Genomic DNA, 19500 nt, shown 5'->3' on the forward strand with positions numbered 1-19500 from the left:
TGGGAGGCGGAGGTGGCGGTGGAGGAGGAGGTGGTGGGGCTGGTAGTGGTTCCGGCGGAGGGTTTGGAGCCGGAGGTGGTGCTGGAGGCGGAGTAGGCGGTGGACGAGGGATTGGACACGGCGGAGGAGTCGGCATTGGGATCGGAATAGGCATTGGGGTAGGAGCTGGCTCCGGCTCCGGTCAAGGTTCCGGCAGCGGCAGCGGCGGCGGAGGAGGCCGCCATTGAAGCTCTTACTACAAGTTTTCATAAACTATGATGTCGTCCACTGTAATTTGTGCGATAAAAAATTGTAACTTTACTATCTAAATATCCATCATCTTCTATAATTGTATTATGAAATTTTGAATTCAATCCAATAAATTATACATATTATTATCTATCAAATATGTCAAATCAATTATTATGGGCCATAAATTCTGTTGAACCAACATAATGATACAGTCAGAATAATCTCGTCTAGATACAGAAAATCATTTTCTACCTTATGGGCAAATCTTAAACCCATTGATTATTTAATTATATCCCAAAAAACGTGTGTGTGTGTGTGGTTGCGTCGGTAAAATCCAACGGATCGTAAACGGACATTGGTCGAATCGAACGGAGATAATAGAGCCACGTGTACGCTTGCGTTTCCCGCCGTGATCTCAGTTGTACAGCCGCACTCTCGTACTCGCTTCCCCATATATAATAGATGATGGGGAGAAGACAGGCCGACACTCGATAAACCCTAATTTCTCTCCGGTTTCGTGATTTTCTCGGCGGCGATGGAACTACGGTCCCGGAAAAAGCCTACTGCAGTCACCGATGAAGGTAATCTTACGATTCTTCGTGGTTTATTGCTTCAGTGTTTTGATTTTGTGGTTCATAACACGGAATGCCTCAGAAAGATCGCAGAATCTGTGATCTTGTGTACAGATTTGAGAGTTACGTATTATACGTTCTGATTTTGTTTTGGGTTTTTAAATTTCCGTAGATGCGAGGTCTGAGGAAGACATTGATTTTGACTTGAATAAAGAACCCTATGCATCATCTTCATCAGATTATGATCCGGTCAGCTCCGATTACGAAGGTAAGTTCTGGCACTTTTTATTTGGAATTTCTCGCTCGATGAAATCGTCAATTTTGTTCCAGGCTTTAATCACTTAATTTCCCAGCAATTCTTGTGTAAGAACTGACCATTCTGTTCCAAGTAGAAAATTCTCCTCGTCTTGTGTTAATTAACAGTGGCTTTGTTATAAAGATGCATATACAGGATTGCTTAAACATCTTTCCTAAGTTCATGTGAAACAGTGACATTACTGGTTTCTGTTTTGTTGTATTTGTTAGCCCATTCTTTATTTGCCAGTTTACGCATTATTCAGGTAAATTGAACTACTGAAAGACAGCGTATGAATCAATATTCCGAGGACATTAGTTATTCTGTCTTTATGTGAATATAGGTGAGGAAGATGAGTTCCATGGAGAGGAGGATTTTCCAGATCCTCCCCCTGCCCCTGCCCCTGCCCCTGCCCCTGCCCCTGTCCTTGTCCCTGTTGGAAATGGCAATGGGGGGAGGAGGAGCACAAAAAGGAAAAGAAAAAGCGAGAAAGCAGTGCTATTGTGGGAGGTCTGGGAAGAAGAGAACGAGAGATGGATTGATGAGCATTTTACCGAGGATGTTGATTTGGACCAGCAAAATGCGGTGATTGCTGAAACTGCTGAGCCATCTTCAGATTTGATTATGCCTCTACTCAGGTACCAAAAGGAATGGTTAGCTTGGGCATTGAAACAGGAAAACTCAATTGGAGGGGGCATTCTTGCAGATGAAATGGGAATGGGAAAGACCATACAAGCCATCTCTCTAGTTCTTGCCAGACGGGAGATGGACAGAACAAAATTTTGTGAGGCAATGGGGTACACACTTGTACTTTGTCCTCTGGTTGCTGTGTCACAGTGGTTAAGCGAGATTAATCAGTTTACCACCCCTGGAAGCACAAAGGTACTTGTTTATCATGGCGTAAATAGGGAGAAGAATATCAAAGAGTTTAGGAACTATGACTTTGTTTTAACAACCTATTCAACTGTTGAGAATGAATATCGGAAGTTTATGATGCCACCCAAGGTGCAGTGTGAATATTGTGGCAAGTCCTTTTATCCAAAGAAGCTTAAAATCCATCTGAGGTATTTTTGTGGACCTAATGCTGTCAAAACTGAGAAACAATCTAAGCAAAAGAGGAAGAACTTTAAAGCCTCATCGTCAAAGAAGAGTGAAGAGCCTGATAAAAATAAGGCTGATGCGAGAGTGCATGACAAGAGGAAGGGAATTAGGAAGAAGAGCAAGCAAAGTGTGGAAGCCGATCAGTTTGATCCATTGGCTAGAGACAAGTCTCCTTTGCACTCTATTAAGTGGAATCGGGTCATTTTAGACGAGGTCAGCAGACATAGAGTATTGCTGTTGGAAATGCTAGTTTAAAATACATCCTTCAGATTTCAAGTCTTGAGAAGAATGAAGCCATTTTTAAATATTTCGAGAAGCATGAAGTCACAGTACTATATCCATTTATCCCTTTTTGCATTTGATGAGAGATGCCATAGACTCGATGAAACTAAAATAACCCTTTTTGTTCACTAATCAAAATTTTTATTTTCATTCTATAAACAGGCTCATTATATAAAAGAAAGACGCAACAACACTGCAAAAGCTGTTTTTGCTTTGGAGGCTGCGCACAGATGGGCTTTGAGTGGTACTCCTCTTCAAAATCGCGTTGGAGAGCTTTACTCCCTGGTGAGGTTACTTAGTCGTGATAGTTGTTATAACCTGACAACTTTATTATCAGTGTCTCTGATGTGTCCATTTTTGTTGGCACCAGATACGCTTCCTGCAAATTCATCCCTACTCTTATTACTTTTGCAAGGACTGTGACTGCAGAGTGCTTGATCATGCGTAAAGTCTAATAACACTATATTTATGGTCATATTCTTCGTTTTCCCACGCTTTATTTTGAGGCTTATAACAAGTCCCGTGTTCTGTTTTTCCTTGTTTGCTGCATTTCACTGTGGTTGCAGTGCACTTACCAAGTGTCCCAACTGTTCCCATAGCTCTGTGAGACACTTCTGTTGGTGGAACAAAGTGAGTCCTTAGGGTTCTGCCTTTCTTTTTAAAATTTTAATGGAGTCATACCATTTATTAGTTTATTTTTTCCATTCTGATATACTTATTTAGCTCTTAAATTTTGCTAGTATGTGGCTACACCAATTACATTGTATGGAAATGGAATCGGTGGAAAAAGAGCCATGATATTGCTCAAGCACAAAGTTCTGAAGAATATTCTCTTAAGACGTACTAAAAAGGGCCGGGCCGCTGATCTCGCATTTCCTCCCAGTATTGTATGTTCCTTCATTGTTCCCCCCTTCTCGATGCGGATAAACTTGTAATAGTTGCACCAACAATTTGGCATGATCTCTGGCTTTTACTCTTGCCTTCTTGTAGATCTATTTGAGGCGAGATTCCCTGGATATAAAAGAGGCTGATTATTATGAATCACTATACAAAGACAGCCAGGCAGAATTTAACACGTATGCTGCCTTCAATCTATACATTTTCGCTTGGCTTTGACTTCTTGTCTTGATTATGAGAGGTTTCATTTGCAGATATGCTCATGCCGGGACATTAATGAATAACTATGCGCATATATTTGATCTCCTTACCCGTTTGAGACAGGTGAAGAAATATTCTTCCATTCACTATCTTGTGTGGTAAAATGATCCACCGGAAATGCTTCTCAAGCGGTATGAGCGTAGATTTGTGATGTGTCTTTCCTTCAATATATGCAGGCTGTTGATCATCCCTACCTTGTAGTGTATTCCAATTCTGCTATGAAAAATTCTAACTTGCCGGATAATACAAAAAATGATCAAGAATGTGGTCTCTGCCATGACCCAGCTGAGGATCAAGTTGTAAGTATCCCAGTTTTCTGATCTATCTATCATTGCATAATAGCTTGGTTGTAAGTTCTTGAATTTTGCTAATTATGGCTGCGTGGGCAGAGGTGACTTTGTCATGTTCTGCAGGCCGTTATTCAGGAATCACTTTTTCTATTACTCGAGCATTATCTTTTCATCTGATACTTTCTTTCTTCTCTTGAAGGTGACTTCTTGTGCACATGTGTTCTGTAAAGCTTGCTTGATTGATTTTTCTGCGTCCCTGGGAAAAGTTACGTGCCCGACATGTTCAAAATTACTTACTGTGGATTGGACTACTAAACCTGACGCTGGAGGTCAGGCAAGTAAGACAACTATTAAGGGATTCAGAGCCTCTAGCATTTTGAATCGTATAAAGCTGGATGATTTCCAGACAAGCACAAAGATAGAGGCTTTGGTATGCGTTCTTCACTGTTTACTGCCATTTGTCAGTTCTGCTAGTCGTGTTTTTTAGTGGTCCATTTTGTTGTTCAACCGTGGTGTGGGAAGAAATTTTTTCTTTTCTGAAGCAGTTCTTTTTTTCTTTTTTTTTTATCATGCCATATAGAGGGAAGAAATCAGACTCATGGTCGAGAGAGATGGGTCAGCAAAGGCGATCGTATTCAGCCAGTTCACATCATTCTTAGATCTCATAAATTACTCCCTGGGGAAGGTAGGCCATGGGGCAGTGCAGGGCACAGCTATAGTTTGTCTTTCCATTAATGTTGTCATGTCAGAAATACAGAGACATGGAAAATGGGATCTTGTAACTGAGAAATATGTATATGTATATATATATTTTTTTTTGGTGCAGTCGGGGGTGAGTTGCGTCCAACTGGTGGGAAGCATGTCGATGGCTTCGAGAGATGCGGCTATAAACAAGTTTAAAGAGGATCCGGATTGCAGGGTTTTCCTGATGAGCTTGAAAGCTGGAGGGATCGCTTTGAATCTCACAGTAGCATCTCATGTAAGTGTCTCCAACTCCGCTGCTTACTCCCCTGTCTTAAAAACTTTGAAAGAGAGATGGAAGAAGTGAGTGAGATAACCAAAGAGGGGGGAATTGGAATTTGGCGTAGGTGTTCATGATGGACCCATGGTGGAATCCAGCGGTGGAACATCAAGCGCAGGATAGGATACACAGGATTGGACAGTACAAACCTATCAGGTATTTTTTTTTTTCCATGAAATACTTTCATTTTCCTCGTCTTGAGCTTTCAACCCCCAGGATGTTTTTTTTGGGCATAATAATGTGGGTGAGAGAAATTCTTTTGTATTGTTTGTTGTGTTTTGTGGTGAAAATGAGCAGGATAGTGAGATTTGTGATAGAGAACACGGTGGAGGAAAGGATTCTGAGGCTTCAAAAGAAGAAGGAACTCGTGTTTGAAGGGTATTTCTTTTTATATATATATATATATATATATATATATATATATATAATCAATAGAGTATAACATCATATGGAAAGGATAAAAAGCGGTGTTTCATGTTATTGGGCAAACACAGGACGGTGGGAGGCTCCGATGAGGCTATAGGGAAGCTGACGGAGGAAGACATGAGGTTTCTCTTCAGCACCTGATCTTAGATGATGAGAACAATCGACACCCTCAACTTTTGCTCTTCCGGCCCTCCCTCAAAGCCTCCTTTTCTTTTTGTCTGGAACCAAGCGTTTTTGTTTTGGACATCCCCATATGTTATAAAAATATACATTTATATATGCATAGCTCTCTCTCTCTCTATATATATATAAAAATATTCCAAATCGGGTTTGTTGATGAGTCTGCAGCCTGCTTCATGGTTAATTGTGAACTCGGAATAAGTAGTAAAATGTAAATTTTGGGAAAAAGTATGTGCAACATGTAACTGTCAACATCGTTCTTTCATTTGAGGGGTCTTCTTAATGCAGGTGTTTCAAACGACCACACCATACACTGTCCCTGCGTTAGTAATGAAAGAGTACGACACATTTAGCATCTTGGTCAGTGCAAAATCTCGACAAGAAAAAGTACCTTTAGTAATATATATATATATATATAAAAGAGTAACGCAAGTGATCAGATGCTGCAACCAATCTGTTCAAAGCAACAAAGGATGGCTTTAACCAAAGTGCTGAAACCAAAACACCTTCCACGAGCAACCAAAAGATCCACAAACTCTGCAGATGGTGAGGTGTGTGTAGTGGGGCGTAAATCCAAAAAGGCAGAAGGTGGCAGCAGAAGAAGGGAGAAAACTACACCTTGGTCGCTGCTCCTACATGATGTCGGTGCCCACAGGATCCACCGAAAAATGAAGCCCTACTGCTTTCTCTATGATGGGCTCAAATTTAGACCCCCACACCTGAAAATCCATACCCATTTCCATATTCAACCACCCTCTCACTCAATTATACAGAATTGCACAAACCATAAGAAACAGACCCATCACCAAAAAAAAAAAGGGTTACTATGGCCCATAAAGTGTTGCACGGCCTTACGTTTTTATACTCCGAGCCACCGAGGAAAATCTCCCATGCCTCCACTGCAGGACATGCCATAAACAATCAATTATCAGGAGAACTCGAGAGGAAAATATCACATGTATTCATTATGAGCTTTTGGACAGGTAAACCACGGGAACGGAATCGGACTACTGCTGCATGCGTGAATTCCTTGCCTCTCCCATTCAAGTTTGAACCTGTAGACAGATATTAAGCTTATAAGCTTAACTGAACGCGTCTAGCTAATGGTCTTTTGCAAGGAAACATCCGTAACATCTCTCGTATCCCAACCCAAAAAAGGAATTGGGAATCATTGGTAAGAACTGTTATTTTATACGCACCTATCGTTGACTGGACAATTAACGACGGAGAAGATGCAGTTAGGATCCTAAAAGATTTCAAAGCATCTTTGATGTGTTCATCTGAAGCATTTTCAGCAAATGCAATCAGAAGCACAAACTCTTCTCCATAGTTGAATTCCTGCCAACGGTACGTAACTCGACTCATTTCATGGGTTCTCGGGAACGTAACAGAATTTGCAAATATAAACATGCACTGGCACTAAAGTGAACAGAATAGTTCTTACAGTTAAACAAAATAGTATTTGCATTTCGCGTTCTAGAAGTCAACGAAAAAAGCCTGTTGTATGCAGAGAGAAACGTCAGAGTACAAAGTGAATCTACCATACCTCACCCTTGCGAAATATTGGAAGGATGTCATCTTCAACCTCTGATTCATAGTCCACATTAATTAACCCCTGACACATGAAAATCGAGTGTAACAAGGACCAAAAAGCCTTCCTATAAAGTAGGAGACAAGAATCAGAACTCAGCTACGGAGGAATGGTGTTTACATGTAAAAGCATACATGACAGTATGGTGTTACATGCTCCTGGAGAACTTTGAGGAAGAAAGGATTCTCATAAAATTTTTCAAGATCTTCTTTCCTCTGGAATCTCATGTACAGAGCATGCGTGTAATCTCCCTCGTTTCTGTCACTGATGTTACCTAAGAGTAAGTTGAATATTTTATCATTCAGAGGAAATTGAATCTCTATACTGTAGATAGTATAATTTCAGAAAAGAAAAATGTCCATTGAGAAGTGGTAAAAGATAGTTTGTGTGAATAATTAAAAGCTTGAGAAAAGAAGAACCCAAATCCCCAAGAGAAACAAAGAAAATGGAGCCTCACCCAGGGATATGGCGACAATGCCTCTCATTTGATATTGGGATGTATAGAGATAATCAAGCATATCCTTCTCTTCTTCCTTGGATAAATCCTCTTTCGCTTTGAGTAAACACAAATGTTCAACTACTTTCCTGTTGCAATATAGCATCATTGGTTGAAGAAAAATGCGAAACCCTCGGCCGACCTAAATTCGAAACCTGAAGATCCTACGGGCAAAACTGAGAGACACACGCATTGTTTCCAAGACTGGAAACGCATCTTAGCCAGCCGACTAAACCTACCAGTCAACTTCAGTAGTTTCACAAGGGAGCAGATACTTCTGATGAAACCTTCTCACTTAAATTTTTTAAAAAGAAATCGCACGTTGTAGATTGTGTTCAACCGAAAAGTTGTATGAGAAACTGAAATTTGACGGATACTATGCTGTCAACACAAAAACAAAAACTAATCACTAGTCAAATAAGATTGTTCCTAAGCTCTCCATTCCATCTCCTAGAACACAAAATAGAGATTCAATTTCCTTAAGGACCTTAACTCATGGAGCAGTTCCAGATTAACACACACACGCACGAAGATACAAGAATAAAAACACACCTCTTCTTCTCCAACTTAGCGCTGGTATCCCGCCCGTCGGAGATGCAAGATACTATTCCAGGGCTTTTTGCTCGCCATCGATGCACAAACATACCTCCATTGGACCGTGAAGCTGTTAATTGAACAATGAAATCGTGATTCGGCCAGATTTCCAAGGGACATAAACAGGAAACGAAATGTAGATACGAGATTACCCAAACAATCCAGGAAACGAAAATCGGACGTTAGATTCTCGAAATTCAAACCGAATTTTCCCGAGAAACAAACAAATTCGGCAACATAACCTAAAATTTAGGCTAACTATTTCTCATCGAGCCAAAATCAGTAATTCGTGCAACACAACAATGACGTGGATTTTCCCGAGAAAACAGACGGAAAGTACGACGTTACCTATGGAGAGAAAAGGAGGATCATGGCGCGGAGAACGCGGGAAAGCGAAAGCATGGAGGATGACCATCTTTCGTGGAGATGAGGAAGACGGAATAGCAATCGCAGGGAAAGTGTCGCATGCCTCTCCATTCGTGAAGATTATTATAAAAGAAGTGACCAAAGATTTTCGGGTATTTGTGGTGGTCTGAGCTCTGTTTCTCGCCACGCGAATAAAATTCACACGCTATGAAATCCTTTGGTTATTCACCAAAAATAAAATAAAAAATAAAAAATAAATATTCTAGAAATATTTTAAATTTATTTACTCTTTTTTGGTAATAATAATGATGATGATGATGATGAATTGTGGATTAGTACAGAGGAATGGGAATCTCCAATTGCCAAACCCATTGAGGCCAATATGTCACCTTTTGCTTCATAATACACAAAAGCTTTATATAATTTGCATCTCTCTCCCATTGGATTTTGGATTAAAGAAAAATATATAACTTATTCTAGAACTATTACTATGGTTGATGGAGTGAGATTTCCAAGTGCATCAATTTAGCAAATAATATGTTGGAGTTTTGAGCCACAACAAAAAAAAATAGAAAAATTCTAAAAAAAAAACACTAAACTTTTCAATTTAAAAAAAAACTAAACTTTTGATTTTATCAAATAAATATTAAATTTTTTAAATTTATCAAAAAAATACTCAATTCTTTTACGATTGTCAAAATAAACAAATGAATTGACGTGGTATAAAAAGATGCAAACACATCAAATTGTTATCATTGATTTTTTTTTACAATTGTATATAGTTCATATATTTTTTTGAATTATTTAAAAAGTTTAATATTTTTTATAATCGTATATTATGTATTTTTTAGATCATTTAAAAAATTTAATGTAAAAACAAAAATTCGATGTTTTTTTGTTGAATGTTTTTTGGAATATTTAAAAAAAAACATTTTTTTTTCAATTAAAACAGACCATTTTAAAAAAATAAAATAATGAATGATTTATTACATCACAAACGAACGAAATACATTGTCGACTAATCCCTGACCTAATAATAATCTCTCTAACGTTTCAGGTCATTATAATCTTCATCATCGACTCACAATGTGACCCAATCTCTCCCTTACTGTAGCCCAATCCCCACACTCCAAATCCCATGTGGGCCCCTCGAAACCGGCCCACTTCAACCGTCCGATTCTCTCCTCGTGAGACGCCCACCTACTTGAACGGTCCAGATCTTCTTCCTCTTCCTCCACCGATCTCCAAAACAACTGATCCACCACACTCGTCGGCGAATTCGATGTCGGACCGGTTATCGGACCCGGTTCAGCGTCTGGTGGTTTAGCTACAAATGGATGGTTAAGAAGTTGCCTCGCGGTCCACCTCTCCTCTGGTTCTCTCTTGAGACACTTTTCCAAGAAATCCTTTGCTTGTTCCGTAAGAAATCTAGGTATCTCCGGTGACTCACCCGAATATCCGACCCGGTATATAACCGTAACCGGATCTCCATAATCCGCCGTCCACGGCGGAGATCCGGTCGACATCTCGATGACCGTACAAGCCACGGCCCAGATGTCGCTTTCCTTCCCCTGTTTCTCTCCACGTGCCGCCTCTGGGGACATGAACGCCGGAGACCCACGAATCGGCTCGGACGAGTCGACCCGTTTCGCACACCCGAAATCCGCGATCATGGCGTGGCCGTTTTTTCCGATTAGGACATTGCTTCCCTTGGCGTCGCAATGAGTGATACCTTTGGAGTGAAGATACTCCAATCCTCGGAGTATCTGGCGCGTGTACTTCACGATCAGGCTCTCGTCGAGTCCTCCGCCGCCGCCGTTGTTCTTCGCCGCCGCTTCAGCCACCGTTCCGTACGGAGCGTACTCCATGAGGAGGTTGGACGTGGTGGCGCCGCAGGGCTCTTTGGTAATTTCCCATCCCCTGTATCCGACAACGTATGGAGAGTTCAGAGATGACAGAATCTTGGCTTCTCTTTGCAAGAGATCCAACCGTGAGAGCTCGGCGGATTTCACGGCGATGATTTCGCCGGATTTGTGACAAGTGGCGGCGGGTACGGTGGCGGACGAGCCGCGGCCTATTGTTCGTCCCCTCGTCCATTCCATTTGGAGAAGACAAAGGAAACTTCAGAAGAAACAAAGCTAATTTTTTTCTTTCTTATTTTCTTGGTCTTACTTGACAGTTGACACTACTAGCAAGTTATTTATATAAGTGCTAATATTTTATTTTCCCTTTTGTCAATTAGATATTTTGTATTTCTGTAACATAAAACTATACAACTAAATAAACCTGTGAATGTGCTTGTTCATACACGTGGATCTTTAAAAGTATCTATCCGATTCCATGTGATTACCTTTTTATAATTAATATTTCATATAATCACGGAGTTGTTTTAAAATTTAAAATAATCCAAAATCTATGAGATCCTTTCTCTAATTATTTATGCATTTAATAAGTGAAAGTTAAATAGTACCCGAGGGGAATAAAAACGTGAATGAAATATCTACGTGGGTCATCAAAATAAAACAAATTTTAGAAGGCAAGGTCCAAGAGAAGAGAAGTGAGTACGTACGTATCTTACGTAAGTTCGATGAGGTGACGTGGCACTTCGTGAATTTAGGGTCTGTACTCTAGAAGGCGATGACGTGTCGTACTTTGTATGGTAAAACTCTCGGTTCGGACCGAGTTCCGTAGATGTCTCGAGCCACGTGTCAGCGGATTGAGGTTGCCACGAAGTGTTAATTACAAGTGGACAAATCTTTTTTTTTTAATAAGAATAAATTTTATAAAAAAATGTATTTGTGAGAGTTTGGTATCAGATCGTGGAGATTTGATCGATCATCTACACACTTGGAACTTTGTCGTCACATTTCGCATTGGATTTTTATTCATTAAATGGTTTTGGTACGCATTCAAAAGGACGGCAATATTTTGGATAAGTTCGCCTTATCAAATTTTTGTTTCATGTTTGCTTTATATGTTTGTTAATTAAAATACCGCGTTATCTTAGTTCAATTAGTCACATTTTATATATATAAAAAAAAGATTATACCAAGATTTTATGACTTTTTTTTAACATTTACGGATGAGTTTTACTTTATATATATATATATATATATGTGTGTGTGTGTGTGTGTGTGTGTGTGTGTAACATATGGCATGATAACTAAGGTAGAGCGTAGAGAATGTTATAAATCAAGAACGCCTACTTCAAGCAACAACCTACTCAATTGTAAAATTACATCAACTAAAAAAAGAAACCAAAAAGTGAAAAAGGGAAAGAAATTTGTACAAGTTCTCTAATATTATTTTAAAAAGGATATAGAAAAGAAGCATTGTATTTTTGTTTAGTTTCGATTAATTTGATTGCATTATATTTTTTTCCCAAATAGAAATTTCGGTTTATTATCATTGATAGAAACCTATTTTCTTTGATATTATTCTACCAATCGACAAGGAACAATGGAAGTACATTTTTTAATTTACCATATTTTTTCGCTAATCAAATAATGATAGAAATTATAATGCTAATTTCATTTACATCACACTCACAAAAACTCAAACAATAATTTTCAATCATTAAACATTATCCCTTTTTTTCTGTTGTAATAATAAAGAATGATAATCGTAATAAAAATTAAAAAAGGAAGTGTCGGTTTGGATAAGTTGAAAAAAGGAACCAAAGCAAAAGACCAAACTAAAAGTGTCAAGAAGTTACAACTAATATTCTCACAAATAGACTTATATCACACTAATTTATAAGATAAGAGTTCATAATTATGAAACAAATAATAATAATAATAATAATTGTTTAAATTGAGGATAAGAATTATAATATGATTATATGGATAATGTTATATATATATACACTTCAAAAATACGGTTTACTATAATTTTATTAGAATTGAAAATGAAATATACGCAAAAACTAATGTGAGAATTGTTTTTTTTATTATTATTATTTTTAAAACTTCTCTCCCGTTAGTTTAGACAAATGATTTTATGCGTGGCTTATAAGTTACAAAGCACAGAATCAAAGTGTCTTCTTCCACAAGCAATTCACGGGTGACATGGCATGCTTGCTTATACTTATATTATTCACCAATATATATATATATATATAGAAACCCGACAAGAAGATACCATATAGACATAAATCGTGAGAAATTACACAAATGATGTATATCTTTGCAATCTGTACATTCCACTTTTGTTTTATTTTTATGTGATCGTTTTCACATATCGATCTTGCATGAAACACGTGCACAATCATGCGGGATTGTTTAGTAATATTTCAAAAATAATTTTGAAAAAACAACACAATGAGAGATATTATACAAAAATAAAGTAGAAAAAGGAAGCAAGAAATCGGGCATGCCATCGTTTTTGCAAGCTTGTAAAGAAACATGAATGAGGGGTTAACCTTTTTTTTTTAATTGAGAAAACAGTTGAAATATTTAGGTCCATTATTGAACAAGGCTTAGAGACAGACAGGTCATCAAGAGAAACCCCTTTTATTATTTTTGTAATTAAGATTAATATTTATAATTAGCTCCTATATGACATTTTCTGCCTGCAAAAAAAAATGAATGATGTTTTGAATATTTGAAATATGGTAATTTTTTAGTTATTGCGTGCTGTAGCTTTTCTTATACTTATTTTCTCGAAACCATTCAAATACTAATTTATATTCATAATTCAGTAAAAAAAATCCTATAACTATTTTTTAGGTGAATTAACATTTCCCCCACCAATCACAAATATGTTTATAAATAAATACATTTGTTAAAAATAACAAATATGATAATCAAAGAAAGCAGATGCTCTTCGCCCCCACTCCATCAGACAAACAAAATCTTTTTAACAGATTAGTCCGTGAAAAAAGTGATGAAGCTGCTTACTTATTGGAACTCGTAAATATTTTAAAAATTAAAATTATGTAAAGATTATATTTTAAGGGTACGATGACACTGATGATTGAAATTGAGTTAAATACTCCATTGTGATCGATTATCCATTTTTTAAGCAAAAACACAATATTACTCGGAATTGGAAATTTATGACGTTGTCTGACGTCACACGACAGAATTAGCTTCAGTGCAATATATTATTCGTCAGTTAAGAGAGACAAGGTCAACACTACAAAAGAGTATTTAGACAAAACACTGAGCTATAAGAAGTTTCAGAACTTGCAAGACACTCTGAGATAGTGTGTCTAAAGAGAAGATTTTAAGACAAGTAACGTTTCATCCATGAGTTGAAGCGAGACCAGGCCAGTTCCACTGCGGCCTCGTCTTCGTCCGAAAGTCCCATGCTTCTCCTCCTCTCCACGCCCTCGGGGCTCCTGTTCAAGAAGGCGTGCCCGTTTCCCGGGTAGATGTGAACCTCGTACCCCACTCCCGACGCCTTCAGCTTCTCTTCCAACGCCTTCGCTGCCTGCAAAACCCACATTACATTGATTCCATCCGAGGCGAATCAGGAAACCCGTATATATATCAGAGAAATATCGGGGAGAGGTTGCAAGTAATGATGATCGGCAGTATTTCGGGATGGTGATGGCATACCGTGACATCAGAGAAACCGACGAAATTGTCAAGCTCCCCGAAATGGGCTTGAACAGGTGCCTTGGCTTGTGCTGCATCCGCGAGCTCCGAGGAAGGAGTTCCATAGAAGCTCACAACAGCATCAACCTCTGGAACCAAAACAGAGCTAGCAATAGCCAGTGCACCTCCCATGCACATTCCAGTCACACCAACCTGCCACCAAAATTTCAAAATTTTCCTTTTTTCGGTCTTTACAAAATCTTTGCACCTGTCCAACAACGAACTTCTTTTCAAAAGATAACTGCATATCATGAAATTTCTTGTTTTGTCCAAAACCCTTTTGTTCAAGAACAGGATCATAGAAAAAAAGAAAAACAAAGGTAGTTTACATGTTCAAGAACAAAGGGTTCAGTACCTTCTTCGAACCATTGGCCTTCAGCCAATTGACAGAAGCACGTATGTCTTTGACAGCACCTTGCCAGTCCAGGCCATCCATGAGATGCTGTGCCTCTGCAGCGTCGAGGCCAACCTTTCCTCGGTACAAGCTTCAAAAAATAACGCCAAGAAGAAGATCCTCAGCAAAAGATGAGAAAATGAGTCGTAACACAACCAGGCAATTGAGTAAAATTTTGCCTAGCAGAAAGTACAACTTACTCAGGTATAAGGGCCTTGAAACCCGGCTCTAGTTGTGAGATTTTAACAGCATGGTTCTTGATCTCAAAGTCAACACCCCACCATTCTTGAACTACGACAATCCCAGGAGCTTCATCTTTACCGACCACATAGGCATCGAATGTCTGACCGACAAAACACAGAGTAAATCAAAGCATACTGAACAGATGAAAGTTTTGTAAAAGGCGACGAAGCTATTGAAAAAGACAATACAGCATATACGTTTCCAAGAGCTTGCAATTGAAAAGGAAATGCACTTTGAAAATCCACAAACTTAAACTTAAACGTAGGCTTTTGCCAAATTCAAGACAAGACAAGCTGTCTCCTTGCCATCTATTCCGTACAGGGAATCATGCCGGCTAATTCTTTTATGAAACATGAAACTGTAACCATGATGACTATCCCAAAACTCTGCCTGTCTCGCTGATAGGCTGGAAATCAGTCACCAAAAAGACCGGCAAATTTTCGCTGTCTATACACATTACGTTTCAGATATGGCAAAGCGACATCTAAGCTTCTCACTCTCACTCCCCGCTTCTATACCATAAAACGACACAGAACTACATATTCGACCATACATTAAGAATCAAAGCTTCCGACATCAGCAAAGCACAATCCTCTACGAGGAAACGTAATTAGGGTTCTAAGCCCGAGACTGAAAAAAACGATCAAGGGTAAATTCAATCATACAAAACCATAACCAATCCAGGACATACGACACATTATATGCGAAACCCTACGCCGACAAAACCAATCATTGTCCTCACTCCACCACGACCGAATCCGACCAAAATCCTTTAATCTCATTCAAGATCAGACACTCCGAAGCATATCGAAGATTCGGATACACTAAACCGCAATGGGAGAGAAAAAAAAAAAGGCTTACGGTGCCATCTCTTTGGATCTGAATCTTCTTGAAGGCAGAATCAGCCATTGCTCGTATGGAGAAACGGGAAAAACAAGGGAGAGAAGTTGTGGAGAGAGATGTTCTTCCAAAGGAGGAGGAGAAGAACCTGGAATATGGAGATGAAGGCAGGAGAGATGCCAACATTTCTTTCTTAGCCACGCTTCTCAGGACTCCGATTGTTTTTAAGATGATAAACAAGTTGGGCCTACAGATCGGCCCATGAAATTTGATCATTTCTCAATATTAGGCTGTAGGCCCATTTATTAAGCGAAAGCAATGGGCCCAGTCAAGAGAAAATGAAATATGGATTAGCAATTCATTAATACTGATCTTATTAGTACTAATCAATGACAAGTGCTCAAAAGTATGATTTTTTTTAGTAAAATATATACTCATACTCAAAAAAGTCAAATTATATATATATATATTTTTATTTATTTAGTACGAGGTCTTTGAACCTGATGTATCTCGTCTTTACCACGTTTTTTTTTTTTGGTAAAAGTGTTAATACGATTTTTTTCTTATTTACTAAGCGAGCCTAGAAAAATATAACATTTGAGGCAAATTTCTTTTTCTTTTGAATAAATTTAATTTTATAGGGCATTTCATAGTTTTATTGAGATTTTACATAATTTCTATATAAAATAGACTTTTTTTTATTGATTGAATGCGTCATGTGCCCCATATAGTTGTTATGTAGGTCCGCCATAATTGTAGTTTTTCCAATATCTCCGGTCCATCAATAACCTTAAAATTGATTGAAAAAAAAATTGAAACAAAAATAATAAACTACCACAGTTTTGCAAACGCTGACCATTCAGCTCCCTATAATAATTTCCCAAAATTCTAAATTTCGTTTATTGATACAAACCAAAATCTTGACTTTACAAAACTTGTATTTTTTTTTTTGGCTCGGGACCCCAAAAAAAAAAATCCGGTGCGTTTATTTTCTTGAGCGTACAATAAAAAGAGTTCTAAATCTTCACAATGGTTGCAACGGTTCAAGTAGTGATGTCAAAGGAGCCAGCTCGGCCCAGCTCGGACCAGCTCATCACGAGCCAGCTCGTTTTCAGCCCAGCTCGTTAAGCCCGTTTATATTCGGGCCAAGAAAATTCTGGCTCGGCCCAAGTCGCTCTAACTCGCGAGCTAGCTCGCGAGCCAGAACCAAATTTATCTATATCCCTTCAAAAACATCTGAAATTATATACTACTATATCCAAAAGATACACCAACATAAAAAGAACATATCCTAAACCATAATGTATGTCTGAAATCATAAAATCATGTCCAAATCATAATCCATATCCAAAATCATAATCTATCCATGTCCAAAAATATAAAACCTTGTCTAAATCAGAATACCAATTACCAACCAACATAACAATTTCAAGTTTCAACATATGACAAAAGAACATTCACCAACCAAGTCACCAACCATCCAACAACAATATATCGTGCATTCAATTCAGATTTGTTGCATCATCACTTCCACCTCCATTGTCGCCTTGATTTCCACTTGCATTGTTGACAACTTCAACACCAAAAAGATATGTTAGTAACTTACATAATTATATTGAATAAATCAAAACAGAAGAATAAATATAAATGTTTACCCGTTAATTCTGAAAAACCTTTATACCAAGACCTAGCACATATTAACGATTGCACACTTGAAGGGAGAAGTTGGTTCCTATACTTGTTCAAGATACGGGAACCGATACTAAATGATGATTCTGAAGCCACCGTGGTAATGGGAATGCTTAAAATATCAGCGGCCATAAGAGCAACATCGGGCATCCGATGTCTATTATCTCTCCAATATCCCAAAACATCCAAATCATGAAAATCCACCACTCTCAATCTTTCTTCATCCAAATAAATGTCCAAATAGGATCTTTCCCTTTCTCCTTCAATATCGGGATCATCCAAATCAAAGTAATCCTATAAATTTAAAAAGAACTGTTAGAAAAAGTTCAAATTAAAAACTATTATAAAAATACATATGTAAGATACTTACATCAAGTATATCAATCATAGAAACAGAGCGTGATGAACTTGCATTTGGAGTAGTGACATTACGAGATGAACTTGCGTTTGTTGTTGTAGTAAGTTTGTCACTTACAATAGTTTGATATTCTTTGTACAACATGTACAACTTTGTCTTGAGAAATTCTAACTTCTCATTTGCACTCTCTCCGTCAAGCTCATTCCAACAACGCCTCAAGAATTGTAACTTGAATCTCGGATCAACTATGGCACCCATAGCAAGTATAACGCTGTAATGCTCCCAATATTTGTTGAACTTGTCTAGCATTCTCAAACTCATCATTCTAATATGATCATCGCTACTAGCCACATTCTTCTTCAGCAACTTTTCAATCTTAAAAATCTGTCCAAAATAAAGATTTGAGGTACAATAAGTTGAACCAGACATCAAGACCGTGATCTTGTAAAAAGGCTGTAGTAGCTCACATATTCTTTCCGCTCTACCCCATTCTTCACTCGAAGGACAATGCTTATAACCTTTATCAATCACTTTCAATCTAGCAAAGGCTCGTTGATACTTTAATGCCTTCTCAAGCATAATAAACGCAGAGTTCCATCTAGTAGGTACATCCGTAGTCAAGACAGCACTACCACCACCTTCTATGCAACTCTCAAAAACATCCATCCTTCCTTTTGAAGCTTTCACATACCTTACACTATCTCTAATTTTAGATACAGCATCACCAAGTGTCTTTAAACCATCTTGCACAATGAGATTAAGTATATGTGCACAGCATCTTATGTGGAAGAATTCACCATCACACAATAAATTGTTATCTAAGCAAAGCCTCTCTTTCAAAATCTCTTGGCAACAATCATTTGCCGAAGCATTATCTAACGTAATGGTGAAAATCTTCTTCTCTATCCCCCATTCCTTCAGTAAATCATGAATCTTAGTAGCTAACGCTTCACCGGTATGTGGATGAGGCAAATCTATGAAAGACAAAATCTTGCTGGTCAACTTCCAATCTTCATCAACATAATGAGCCGTCAAACATATATATCCTACAGTATCGATGCCCGTCCAACAATCCGAGGTCAAAGATATCCTACTTGGAATCTTTTCCAAATCAGATTTCATTCTTTCTTTGCCATCTAAATACAATTGTTCAACCCGAGTAGCCATAGTATTTCTACCACAAAACTTAAAATCGGGAACCATATAGTTGATCCAATCTCTTAAACCATCATACTCCACAAAAGTAAAAGGAAGGTCATGAGTTACGATGAACTTTGTTAACTTTTCCTCGGCTATTTTCTGATTCCACTTCTTCGTTATTCTAACATTTCCCTCGGCATCCCTAATCACAGACCTCAAATCCAAACACAACGGCTTCTTACGACATAAATGCTCTACATGTCTTTTCATAGTAGAAGTTCCATGTGCATCATGCCTCTGGGTATATGTTTGTTTGCAATGATCACATTGAACCTGTGTTTCACTAATCCTTGTAAAATGATTCCACACTTCAGATGTTAATTTTCTTCGCCTCTTTCTAGAACTTACAGTTGCTTGACTATCCCCAATTACCGTATTCTGAGTCTCTTCTTGTTGTGTTGTATCCATCTCTTTACTTCCATCCAAATCTTCCCTTGAATCCATCTGCAATAATAAATCCATACGTTACAGATTATATGCATACATTATATGAACATACACATACAGATTGTAAATATTGTACACAGATTATAAACATACAATATATCAACATACACACTCAAGATAGACGCA

The 19500-nt window shown here is 38.1% G+C and overlaps 5 protein-coding genes across 7 annotated transcripts in view; 2 read left to right on the forward strand and 3 right to left on the reverse strand.

Annotated features, from left to right (window-relative positions):
* Window positions 1-381, forward strand: part of LOC104800994 (glycine-rich cell wall structural protein 1-like) — a 1462-nt gene extending 1081 nt beyond the window's left edge. The window contains exon 2 of the mRNA XM_010524045.1: window positions 61-381. Within this exon, the coding sequence (XP_010522347.1) occupies window positions 61-227 (167 nt within the window). The 3' untranslated portion in view covers window positions 228-381. The remainder of the gene's footprint in view (window positions 1-60) is intronic.
* Window positions 382-680: 299 nt separating this feature from the next.
* On the forward strand, window positions 681-5655 carry LOC104800996 (DNA repair protein RAD16). 2 transcript variants are annotated; one of them, XM_010524049.1, is made up of 16 exons: window positions 681-812; window positions 976-1071; window positions 1442-2412; window positions 2644-2766; window positions 2852-2925; window positions 3048-3111; window positions 3222-3368; window positions 3472-3557; window positions 3633-3702; window positions 3816-3938; window positions 4129-4359; window positions 4510-4614; window positions 4756-4908; window positions 5018-5106; window positions 5248-5328; window positions 5445-5655. In XM_010524049.1, exons 1-16 carry the CDS (start codon window positions 767-769, stop codon window positions 5515-5517), a joined length of 2532 nt encoding a protein of 843 aa, XP_010522351.1. In that variant the 5' UTR covers window positions 681-766; the 3' UTR covers window positions 5518-5655. The 2 variants fall into 2 exon arrangements, with proteins under 2 accessions (XP_010522351.1, XP_010522352.1); XM_010524050.1 differs by having other exon boundaries at window positions 683-812; window positions 1442-1980.
* Window positions 5656-5679: 24 nt separating this feature from the next.
* LOC104800995 lies at window positions 5680-8764 on the reverse strand. 2 transcript variants are annotated; one of them, XM_010524048.2, is made up of 10 exons: window positions 8586-8764; window positions 8196-8307; window positions 7605-7732; window positions 7282-7421; window positions 7103-7171; window positions 6756-6894; window positions 6549-6611; window positions 6412-6455; window positions 6175-6275; window positions 5680-5869 (listed from the first exon to the last, which is right to left on the reverse strand). In XM_010524048.2, exons 1-9 carry the CDS (start codon window positions 8650-8652, stop codon window positions 6189-6191), a joined length of 849 nt encoding a protein of 282 aa, XP_010522350.1. In that variant the 5' UTR covers window positions 8653-8764; the 3' UTR covers window positions 5680-5869; window positions 6175-6188. The 2 variants fall into 2 exon arrangements, with proteins under 2 accessions (XP_010522350.1, XP_010522348.1); XM_010524046.2 differs by having other exon boundaries at window positions 5680-5875; window positions 8586-8762.
* Window positions 8765-9564: 800 nt separating this feature from the next.
* Window positions 9565-10802, reverse strand: LOC104800997 (mitogen-activated protein kinase kinase kinase NPK1-like). The gene has a single exon (XM_010524051.1). It carries the CDS (start codon window positions 10703-10705, stop codon window positions 9677-9679), a length of 1029 nt encoding a protein of 342 aa, XP_010522353.1. The 5' UTR covers window positions 10706-10802; the 3' UTR covers window positions 9565-9676.
* Window positions 10803-13670: 2868 nt separating this feature from the next.
* Window positions 13671-15870, reverse strand: LOC104800998 (protein usf). Its single transcript, XM_010524052.1, has 5 exons — window positions 15702-15870; window positions 14798-14940; window positions 14559-14688; window positions 14165-14356; window positions 13671-14036 (listed from the first exon to the last, which is right to left on the reverse strand). The coding sequence occupies exons 1-5, from the start codon at window positions 15864-15866 to the stop codon at window positions 13830-13832; spliced, it is 837 nt and encodes a 278-aa protein (XP_010522354.1). The 5' UTR covers window positions 15867-15870; the 3' UTR covers window positions 13671-13829.
* Between the last annotated feature and the right edge of the window lie 3630 nt (window positions 15871-19500).

This window comes from Tarenaya hassleriana, unplaced genomic scaffold, assembly GCF_000463585.1.
Source record: "Tarenaya hassleriana unplaced genomic scaffold, ASM46358v1 Cleome7, whole genome shotgun sequence".
NCBI lineage: Eukaryota > Viridiplantae > Streptophyta > Magnoliopsida > Brassicales > Cleomaceae > Tarenaya > Tarenaya hassleriana.

What these genes read in the sequence shown, in the direction of transcription:
- LOC104800996 (XM_010524049.1), top strand. Translation starts at nt 767, where the DNA reads ATGGAACTACGGTCCCGGAAAAAGCCTACTGCAGTCACCGATGAAG. An exon ending in ATCGGGTCATTTTAGACGAG is followed by an intron (nt 2,413 to 2,643) that starts GTCAGCAGACAT and finishes TTCTATAAACAG; the next exon opens with GCTCATTATATAAAAGAAAG. An exon ending in TCGCATTTCCTCCCAGTATT is followed by an intron (nt 3,369 to 3,471) that starts GTATGTTCCTTC and finishes GCCTTCTTGTAG; the next exon opens with ATCTATTTGAGGCGAGATTC.
- LOC104800998 (XM_010524052.1), bottom strand. Translation starts at nt 15,866, where the DNA reads ATGTTGGCATCTCTCCTGCCTTCATCTCCATATTCCAGGTTCTTCTCC. An exon ending in AGATCCAAAGAGATGGCACC is followed by an intron (nt 14,941 to 15,701) that starts GTAAGCCTTTTT and finishes TTTGTCGGTCAG; the next exon opens with ACATTCGATGCCTATGTGGT. An exon ending in TCGGTTTCTCTGATGTCACG is followed by an intron (nt 14,037 to 14,164) that starts GTATGCCATCAC and finishes TGGGTTTTGCAG; the next exon opens with GCAGCGAAGGCGTTGGAAGA.
- LOC104800995 (XM_010524048.2), bottom strand. Translation starts at nt 8,652, where the DNA reads ATGGTCATCCTCCATGCTTTCGCTTTCCCGCGTTCTCCGCGCCATGAT. An exon ending in TCCTCCTTTTCTCTCCATAG is followed by an intron (nt 8,308 to 8,585) that starts GTAACGTCGTAC and finishes TTCAATTAACAG; the next exon opens with CTTCACGGTCCAATGGAGGT. An exon ending in ATGTAACACCATACTGTCAT is followed by an intron (nt 7,172 to 7,281) that starts GTATGCTTTTAC and finishes TTCATGTGTCAG; the next exon opens with GGGTTAATTAATGTGGACTA.
- LOC104800997 (XM_010524051.1), bottom strand. Translation starts at nt 10,705, where the DNA reads ATGGAATGGACGAGGGGACGAACAATAGGCCGCGGCTCGTCCGCCACC.